General features: G+C 39.4%; 1 protein-coding gene across 1 annotated transcript; it reads right to left on the bottom strand.

The window, feature by feature from the left end:
• Positions 1-5,391: 5,391 nt before the first annotated feature.
• Positions 5,392-9,188, bottom strand: LOC108551425 (tigger transposable element-derived protein 1-like). The gene is made up of 4 exons (XM_017905586.1): positions 8,813-9,188; positions 6,101-6,436; positions 5,625-6,022; positions 5,392-5,532 (listed from the first exon to the last, which is right to left on the bottom strand). The coding sequence occupies exons 1-4, from the start codon at positions 9,186-9,188 to the stop codon at positions 5,392-5,394; spliced, it is 1,251 nt and encodes a 416-aa protein (XP_017761075.1).
• Between the last annotated feature and the right edge of the window lie 1,446 nt (positions 9,189-10,634).

The raw sequence follows: 10,634 nt of genomic DNA, 5'->3' as shown, positions 1-10,634 counted from the left end.
TGATGTACTATTATCAGATTTATTCGAGTCATCTACTGATTTTGACTGTACGTTAGAAACATCAGCTTTCTTTTCACTATATTTTAAATTTAAGCTATCTGATTTACCATTATCAGATTTACTCCACTCATCTACTGATTTTAATTGTGCGTCAGAAACATCAGTTTTGTTTCGAGATTTTTCACTGTTAATCTCTTCCATCATTACCACAGGTTTAGACTTTAAGAAGTTAGTTTCATCGAAGATTACATCCCTAACAACTATATACTTTTCCCTTTCCACATCTCACACTTTATACCCGTTTGTTTCATATCCTACCAGAATTCCTTTCCATGATCTATCTTCAAATTTTGATTTACTGATTTTGTTATGTACATACGTAGGAATTGTTTAGGAGGCAGCAAAAGGACGGTGGTAGATAATAAAAGTATGATTTATTGTGAATTCATTTAAGACTTATTCTAGACGCTACGACCTTTCACGCTGACTATCTCTCACAAACTCTCTTTGGAACTATTCGTTTCATATACCCTAGAACCAAAAATTCTTAAGTACTTTACTTGCTGCTTTTTACCATGCCACAATTCAAACGGTGTTTTATTTTCTTTCAAACCTCTCGTTGGAGTTCTATTAATTAAATATGTAGCAGTGAGAACGGCTTCACCCCAGAAAACTTTATGTAATCTCGCACCAGAAATTATTGCACGAGCCTTTTCTGTGACCGTTCGATTCTTTCTGTCTGCTACACCATTGAACTGTGGGGTTCGTGGAACGATCAAATGATAACTAATACCCTTTTCAATACAATAGTCTTTCATCTCATTTGACAAATATTCTCTACCGTTATCACAGTATAAATTCGCCAATTTTAGATTAGAATGAGCTTCTGCCTTTGCAACATGATCCTTAAAAACTGAAGAAGCTCAGATTTATGTACCATTAAGTACGTTACGCAATAATGAGTATGCTCATCGATAAATGTTGCAAAGTAATTTTTATTGTCCATTGTAGAAGGAGTGATTAGACCGCATACGTCTAAGTGAACTATTAACAAAGGTCTTTTTACGTAATTCTTATCTTTGTTCTTTTGAAATGGCATTCTGGCTTGTTTTCCTTTTATACAAGCTTTGCATAAGTTATTATTTGGAACTATTTTGTTAACCAATTCTACAACGCTAATCATTCCTTTATTTCTTAATGACAGAAATTTGTTTTCCGATATGTCCCAAGCGTTCATGCCATAATTCAAAACTATCCTTAGAATAATTATCAGTTTGAATAACTGAGTTCACTCTTACCTGTTCCACTTCAAACTCTATAGTAATTAAATTATTTACAGACTTACCCCTCATGATGACCTTACCATCTTTCAGGATTCTTAACCCCTCCTGATCAAAAATTAACATTCTGCCCATGTTTTGCATCTTTGACACAGACAATAAATTGTACGGGACATCTGGTGAATACAGGACGTCTTGAAGTTCTCCGGTGACACCCATATCGCTGACTACATTCAACATGCCCCTTTTTGTTGCCATTATGAATGAGTTAGTTTTCGCTACCGAGATCCTTATAGGAGCCTGCAATGTTTTGCAGTTTTCCTATTAATAAGTCCTCTCTATTAATAAGGTGGTCGGGCGCTCCAAAATCCAACAAGAATTTGATATTCCCGTTTTCAGTATTGTATTCATAGCCTCCAGCCATGAAAACAAAACCTGTAGTTTCGTTGGAAGTTGATGGCTGTACAGATTGCATAGTCTGCAGTGTTCTTCTGTTGTCATTTCTTTGTTCATTTGCCTTTTTTATGTGTCCTTTTCTGCCGCATTGATAGCACTTTATGATTCCTATGCTTCATCAAAAAGTCTGCATTTCGCTGCATGGAGTATCTTAGTACTCGTATCACGATTTTCTTTGGCCAGCTTGACTTCGTGGTCTAGCAGCCTTATTTTAACACACTCGACACTTATATTGTCTTCAGCTAATGTTTCTATCGCAGTTACCTTTCCATCATACGATGATGCAAGTGTGAAAAGCAGATGCGATATGTTGTCCATTGCTTCTAATTTGGCTCTCGCTGCTTTTAATTCGTTTATTAACCCGTCAAATATTGTAAAATGTTTCATTAGGGCTGTATCGCACTGCAATTTTAAACCTAGCAGTTTCTTACGCAAGGCCAGTTGAGTAGCGAGACTTTTACACTCGTATAAGCTATCAAGATTTCTATGAATTGCCTTTGCACTTTTCTCTGGTGTCACAAGACTTAACAAGGAATCCGCTAAATATTCCACTCTTACACCTTTAGCTGTACGCTTATAAGCTATCAAGATTTCTATGAATTGCCTTTGCACTTTTCTCTGGTGTCACAAGACTTAACAGGGAATCCGCTAAATATTCCACTATTACACCTTTAGCTGTACGCTCTGCCTTCTGCCTTCTGCCACTCTTCTGTTTTATTTAGTGGGGTTTCTTCACCTCTGACGTGAATAATATTCAGTTCTGTTAGTACAGCACGTATGCGAAACTTTCACACGCTGTACCTCTCACCATCGAACGCTTTAATATTACCTTTCGCTGCTACGTTTTCCATTGTTCGTCAGATTCACTTTATTCAATGTTTTCAATTTACGACACTTTCACCGTTTACAATCCACAAATAGTGTTCACTTTTCTCACTTATTCAACAACGTACAACTGGGCCACTATAGAAATCGTTTCGCAAACAACATCAGACTTTTACACAAAAAGAATTTCCAACAGCAAACATCTTTTGCATTTGTATTCGATAACCGCGCATAAAACTGTATGCGAATTACTGAAAAAACACGCCATAAAATTTTTTACCTACACCCCGAAAGGCACGAGAAATATATCGTTGATGTTATAAAACCTAGACGGCGACTTCGAGCCGGAAGTATTACCTAATGAGCTCCGTTCGGAAAATATTCCCAATATTCACTTCGAAGAGCTAAAGAAGTTCGAAACAAGATAATCAATTCTGGAAAGGAGAAAGCTCCCGATCTGTATAGTACAGCTGTATTCTCACATCCAAACGGACAATTTGAAACAGATTAAAATCGTGCTTCATTCCCTAATCCATTGGGAAAAAAAATTGAAAGAAGATCGAGTGCAATGCAAAAGATGTCAAAGAATAGGCCGCATTTCGCTAAACTGTAACCTAGAGTATAGATGAGTTAAATGCAATATTCAACATAACCCAGGAGAGTGTTCCGGAACAGATGCAACAGTTGATAAGCCTTACTGCGTCAACTGCAAGAGCTTCGGTCTCCCTGCCTCCTACAAAGGATGCTCGAAGCTCCAAGAGTTGAAGCAGAGAATAGAGGAAAGGAAACAGTTCATAAAAATAGAAAAGGAAAGAAAGAAGCAATTAATAAATAAAATGATAAATACGAATGTCTCCTACACCTACTCCTGTCTCCTCGGGCAAGCAAACAAAAACGCAAGCTATCGCCAAGATAGGATCCAACAGACCGGCACAAACTAACTCACTGAACACACCCAACGCGACATTACTAGGAGAAATTAGACCAATGTCAAACTCTATAAACCAGCAGATCGCACGTATAGCGGAAACCGTGGAAATAAATAGCAATAAAATCAACTTCATCGTAGAATCCCTCGGAATAGATTTGTGGCGGCTAAGATTCCGCCACTACGCCCATGCAAAAGGAGCAGGGACATTAGGGTCGAGGGTGCACCGGGTACGTCCCCGCAACATACCAGCAGTCGCTGTAGGTCAGCAGGCTTGTGGCGGCTAAGATTCCGCCACTACGCCCATGCAAAAGGAGCAGGGACATTAGGGTCGAGGGTACACCGGGTACGTCCCCGCAACATACCAGCAATCGCTGCAGGTCAGCAGGTATTGTCCCGCGGATGGCATTGGCTATCGTCAATGTCATGCCGGGGATTAGTCTTGGGACCGGGCAGCGATGTTGCAGACCAACGGTCGTCTTAATTTACGACCTCCCTAGGCGGTCATCATGACTTTCCCGCGCGAGGGCGGTTCCCGCGTAAACCTTTCCCGCGAAAATTTAGTTTTTCCCGCGCGCGGGTTGGCGGTCTTTTTCTACCCCTTCCACGAACACTCGACCGCTTTAAAAGCTCCTAACTCAGAGGACCACGGAACAGTTGGAAACCTACGACGCCGTGATTATTGTCCCGACGACCGCGACGACCGCCGACATAATGATTGCGACCCACCTCAGATTTTTAATGAATACTCCCGGGAGAATAGTAGCGACACATATAGCTAACAAAATAACGTTAAAACGACTGAACATAATACGGATAAGCGTAAACTCCGTTATAACGAATGAGAGACGGACCTCTGTCCTGGACTGCCTAAATGAACGAAAACCGGATATAGTGTTACTTTGCGAAACGAGATTAAATTTTAGACACAAAATTGTATTCGAAAATTACTATTTTGTTGGAAATGATGGGTTTAACGCTAAACAAGCTGGAGGAACGGGCATCGTCATACGTAAGGACATTAAATTCAGACACATTTACTTAGACCACGAAACGACAGACAAAAGCTTCGAATCAACAGTTATAGAGATAAAGCTTCAAGGCGCGGCCAAGCTATTCATAATCGCAGGGTACGCGGCGCTCAATGGTAAGAAAGAGTTTATGACAGAGTTCAAATCGCTATTCAGACAGCTTGAATTATATAGAGCCAATAATTATTTTATCCTGGCCGGTGACCTGAACGCGAAACATCACTCCCGGGGTAATGGCACAAACAATAGCAGAGAGACACAACTGAACATGTGCGTCTTCGGAAACTATAACGCATATTATGTTAGATCTTTTTTAGCAAACGAGAAAAGTGCAGCAGTATCAACAGAAGAAGATATATGGCACAGAAGAATGGGACAAGCAAATAAAGAAATAATAAAAGAAACGAAGAGAGAAAATCTGGCAATATGTATGACCAACAATTGGAAAAGGGAATGCGAATCGTGTATGGAAGGTAAAGCGTGTAAAAATTCACATCGGAGATTGGAAGGTATAAGAACAAAACGGATTATGGAATTATGGCATGCAGACTTAATAGGCCCAATTAAACCATCGACACATGGTAAAAAAACCACATCTTGACAATAATAGACGATTTTTCTAGGATGATGTTTGTGCGATTATTGAATAATAAAATTGAAGCTGCCGAGGAAGTTAAAAAATTGATCACGATCAAGGAAAATCAAACTGAATCAAAATTAAAAAGAATGAGATCTGACAATGACGAAGAGTTTATAGGAAACAATTTAAAAAAATGGTTTAAAGAGAAAGGCATTGTACACGAGCTGAGTCCTCCGATGACTCCGCAAAGCAACGGAGTGGCCGAGAGAGGTAATCGAACAATTATTTAAACTACCAGAACAGTGCTGGCGGATTCAAAATTAGATTTGAGATTTTGGGGTGAAACAGCAAGTACTGCTGTATATACACGAAATAGAATAAAGTCGCGGGTACATGGAAAAATCCCATACGTAGTGTGGTATCAAAAACTACCTAATGTAAAACATATGAGAAGGTTCTGATGTATGACATATGTGCTCGATAAAATATGAACGAGGACAAAATTTCAATAAAAAAAAAAAGACGTCAAGACCGTTGATGTTCATATAGCGTCCAACTTTTGGGTCGAAACATTTGTTAAACCATTCAGTATAGATATCTATAGTAACCCAAGCTTTTTTGTTTGCCATCCAGTGAACTGACAATTTATTCAAATCTACACCTTTCATTGAACGTGGTTTTAGGGCTCGATTTACAAGCGACATATAATCTCCTGAAGCGTTGGAGCAAAATAACGTCACACGATCCTTAGCTACCTTAAATCCACTATCTCTTTTCTGCGCCTCTGCTACGTAAGTTCTGTTCGGCATTCTTTCCCAAAAAAGATCACCTTCATCTGCATTCCAAACTTGATCAGGAATGTAGCCTCCATCTTCAATTATTTTAGCAAGTTTTAGCGGAAATTTTTTAGTAGCCGATTCATCTGCAGATGCAGTTTCACCTTTAATTTTTCTATCGTGGTAGGCATGTCTTTTGAGAAAACCTGTCATTCAACATGTACTTGCAGAAAATTCATACTTTTCGTTTAACTCTGATGAAGTGCCTGGTTCCATTTCTTTAATCTGTGTATACATTCTGAACGCTGTTCGATTGATAGCATTTCCGTCTACTGATACTCTTTTCTGCGATTTATCTTCTATCCATATTACCAGAGTTTTTGCCATTTTCTCTTTGACAATATCTCCTGTGTATGATGATGGGTTAGCACTTAACTTTGTTCCAGAACATACCGACTTTCTAATAGCAGCTTCATTTTTCTTGATAGTTCTTACGGTAGCTTCATGTAGGCCAAAATGCTTTGCTATAGACGTTGCACCTTGTCCAGTTGCAAGGCGATCTAAAATTTGAATTTTAATATCCAAAGAGATCGCTTTCCTTTTCGTTTTTGTTATAGGTGAATTATGTGACATTATCTAAGGGCTACCGAAAATTATTTCAGTTATAATTAACCCCCTGTAACTTTACTTTGCAAGAATTCTGAGAAAGTACGTCTGCTGATCCGAATACGGCGAAGGAATTGAGTGTACGAAGTCGCTTTTAGCCCGATCAGCCGTAAAACGTCTCTGAGACATTTTGGTTACATTTGCCCAGGTCGACTTACAACGTCTCTGAAGCGATATTGTAGGCTAAAGCGTTAATAAAACAAAGGTTTCAAAACTGTAACTTCCCATTTATTGACTTTTACGCAAAATTAATTCCTCGGTCTCCAATGTCGCAGTTATAAAAATAAAAGTAAAGCAAAATTTTCTTCTTAGAATTTGGGTCGATCGTGTTACATCAAAATAAGTCGTATAAAAAAATTTTTTCTTAATTCGTGTTAAATCAAAATCGTGTAAAAGAAGTTCGTGTAAAAACAGAATTGGGTGTATTTCAAGTAGGGAAATATACTACGCGAAGGCAAAAAATTGGACCAGACTATAATATCATTACTGGATAAAGATATATTATCAGGATTATATATGGACAATTATCGCAACAGTGTTCATACCGCAGGATTTCTTATGAAAATTGGTACACGAGTTTGCGGCACAATTAAAGCAAATAGAGGTTTTCCCGAGTTTTTAAAACGTTTCAAATTGAAAACTGGAGAATATGAATTTAAAAGAAAAAGAGAAATTTTTAGTACCCTGATTCGATTCTCACCTCGAGGGCTGCCAGCTTTTCTACTAACGCGTGTTATTGCGTTGTCTACTTTGACACTCTCCACTTGCTTACCGTTCACCTCGTGAATTTTATGGACGATGTCCGCCACTCTGCTTGCAACGTGGTCCGAAGTCAGCTAACGCACAGCATGCGATGAAACGCTTCTGCTATCGCACCTCCGCCCAAGTGCCGCAGGTGTCGCAAGAACTGGGATGGCTTTCGGTCTCCGATTTCTTCCTGCTCCAGGAGACGACGTACTTGTGGTGTTATTCAACGCGAACTGGATCTCAAGGAACGGAAACGATACGTCTGGCTGTTCTACCCGGAACAATTGGAACCGTCACGCGGTTTACTTCTGGCACCGATACTGATTCGCTTCGGGACTCCATTTCGTGTTCGATCACGCCGGGGTCACCACTTTCAGAGATTGACTACCTTAGCAATCGAGAACTCACTTTTTATTACGTGGGCATCCGATTGTTCTTTTGCTTTGCTGGGGGCACGCGTCGCGGAACGTTCTCCATGACTATAATCTATTTAGTCATTTTTTGCGATACGCTTCCCCACGCGATTTGCGATCGGCTATTGAATGTTCTCGATGTTTCAATCTCGTTACACTCTTGCAAATTGACCAATGGCATTGTACTCATAATTTATTAAAATTGCGATAAATGCCCAGAACTCTTCGTTCTCCACATCACGCCTACTTCGCATATCGGATTTGGCGATAGCGTCTTCCCTCCCAATTTCTTTTTCGCATAATTATTCGTTTTGGAAACTATTTTTTGAACGAGTTCATCGCTATAAAAGCAGTTTAAAAAAATCCACGGTTTCTTTTTTATTTAAAGTCATGTGTGTGCCTGTGAGTTGACGAAACCATAAGTCAATCAAGAGCAAACTCGTCTTCCCCGAGTCTGCAGAGTACTCTCGACTCCATTATGACACAACTAGCTAGAATGCAAGATACGCAAATCCTGATTCAAGAAACAGTAAGAGCGAATATCCGAAATATTAAATTTTTACATGAAAAATTAAACGAAACTGAGCAAGCAGCAACATTGAAACATTTGAAAGCCCATATTTTGTATTACGATCTCAAGTATCCACTCCAGTTACAGCCAACGACTGCCGAAACAAGCTATTGTCAACTACACGAGGCTTTGGTGAAAATGTTCTTCAATACAGTGTAAGATTCCGACCATCACTCAGTGAATTATTATACTCCTTACAAGCAAATCATTCCAAAGGTAGAACTTACACCATGAATCTTCCAGAGAAAATCGGTTCAATCGTTATAGTATCCAATCCAAGATATAAGAGATAGAGCTGGACGTAATAACACTAACTTCCAACAGAATCGCTTTAAGTCACCAACTCGACCATTACCTCGAGTGAGAAATCTGACACTCGTATCTGTTAAACGGCCAGAAGTTAAATATGATCAAGAGATCCTTCTCCGGTCGGCTTTCTAGACCTCTTATCGAACTGCTATATGACTCGACAAGACTGCTAAGAATAAGAGCTACAAACAAATCTTCGTGAACCTCCTGGCCAATGGCAGTTAACTAACCTTGGATCTCAATCATCGAATTTATGTGCTCTTCTAGATTTTCATTTTCCTTGAGCTTTAGTCTGCACAAACGTTTTAATAGAAATACCTTATTCGACAGAGATGACTTTTGGCGATACTCTTCTAGTGTAAGCCACGCTGCTTTTGCGTTTTCGGCTGTGCGAATATGGATGAGTGGATTATCTTCCACGAAAAGTCCGATCGCTTTTGTTTTTCCGTCCTTTTGCAATAACATGGCGTCTGATGATGCTGGTGTGGAGTTACTTATTGCATCCCAGAGGCCTTCTTTGATGAGCAGCAGCTTCAGTTTATATTTCCACGATTGATAATGATCATTGTTCAGTATCGAAAGAGCAACACGTGGTAATTCCGCCATTGTTCACTACCCTCTTTCGCGGTATTCCGAACTAACTGTAACGCGGTATTAACTTTCCGTGATTTATCCTTTTTTAATAATCACCTATCGGTCCTGGGCCCATAACCTATTGGAATTGGGTGAAGAAAAAGAGAACGCATGGCAGCTTTTATGATCACGTTTTATTTCTTTAATAACAACCGTACTGTGTCGTGGCTCTCACTGAACTGTGTAGAACGTTTTGGTCATCACGCCTATTACTGCAAAAGCAGTTGAATCTACAAATTTTTAAATGTTGTGCCGTCCGATGGCATCTTGGCTACACTCACTTACTACATACCGACACTTATATTGTTTACTTCGGAAGCAACCCCAAACATGTCTTTCGCAGACTACTGTTCGAGTGGAACTGAAGACTTAAAATAGATTCGATTTTTGGATTTCTGCTTGTATGGCCGGCCACCTGACGGCGACCAGGATATAAGTTTGAGCCAAACATACCCCAATTACTTGATTAAGCCAAACGAATATTATTGTTAATCAGTAAATTAAGAAATGTATTAGAGTTAGGTTACACTATGTTGTCGTACCACACCAACATTTAAAAAAAATCTAAATTGACATATTATTCAAATTAATTAAATTTAATCTTTTTCTCCTCCCGTTATATACGCTCGCCAGGGTTTGTTTGTAGAATGAAACGATAAGCGATCCTTTGAAACTGATACGTCCACGGGTCACGTACAGACCGGATGAATGCGGTAGTGTCAAAATTTTTGCAAATATCATGAAAATTATGGCCAAGCGAAAATTATTGTTCAGATAAAAGGTGTTCAAAATCTCGTCCCCTATGACATGTTCAAAAGTCATAGGGATCGACTCACGCATTTTGCAGTTTTTTACAATTCTATGCTTTTTGTCAAAAAGCCAATAACTTTTGCAAGCTCCCCCGATCTATATTTCTTTTGAGGTATAAACAAAGCCTTCTGTCAAAAGATCGGAAAGAAAAAGACGCGTATAGGGCAAAGCCGCTAAACTGCATATTTACCAAAATTATAATCAACTCTCCGCCGTATTACACCACCGAGTAAAACTAGGTATCCTTAACATTATGGGAGAAAATGTTGATAAAATTCAAGAGACCATTTGTAGGAGATGAATATCAGGTTGTAGGGAAGATACCATTTGAAATATATTGTTTCCAAGAGAGAGGTTTATTAACCGTTTGAGTTCCATAGTGTTTTGAAAAAATACTGTCGAAGAATGAGCCTTCTCTAAATGAGTACGTGAAATCCCAAGCAGCCCGATAGCGCTTCTTCTATTTTATGTCAAGATATATCCTAAGTGGCGCGATAAGGCTTCGACTTGAACAGTCGGTGACGTACCGTCAGCTCTCGAGAACGCTCGAAATGCGCTGGGTTTTCTCGACATGAAATCTGAACAGCGCGACGGCGCTGCTTGGGATAT

This window comes from Eufriesea mexicana, unplaced genomic scaffold, assembly GCF_001483705.2.
Source record: "Eufriesea mexicana isolate 0111107269 unplaced genomic scaffold, ASM148370v2 scaffold4056, whole genome shotgun sequence".
Taxonomy (NCBI): Eukaryota; Metazoa; Arthropoda; class Insecta; order Hymenoptera; family Apidae; genus Eufriesea; species Eufriesea mexicana.
The sequence above is the reverse complement of the archived record's forward strand: the minus strand, read 5'-3'. Positions and strand labels throughout refer to the sequence as shown.

Bases quoted from the DNA above. Each gene is read 5' to 3' on its own strand.
- LOC108551425 (XM_017905586.1), bottom strand. From the start codon at position 9,188: ATGGCGGAATTACCACGTGTTGCTCTTTCGATACTGAACAATGATCAT. The intron at 6,437-8,812 runs GTTAGTTAACTG...TTCAAATTTTAG, and splicing joins TTCGATGATTGAGATCCAAG to ATCGCCTTGCAACTGGACAA. The intron at 5,533-5,624 runs GTCTTTTTTTTT...GTTTTACATTAG, and splicing joins TGAACATCAACGGTCTTGAC to GTAGTTTTTGATACCACACT.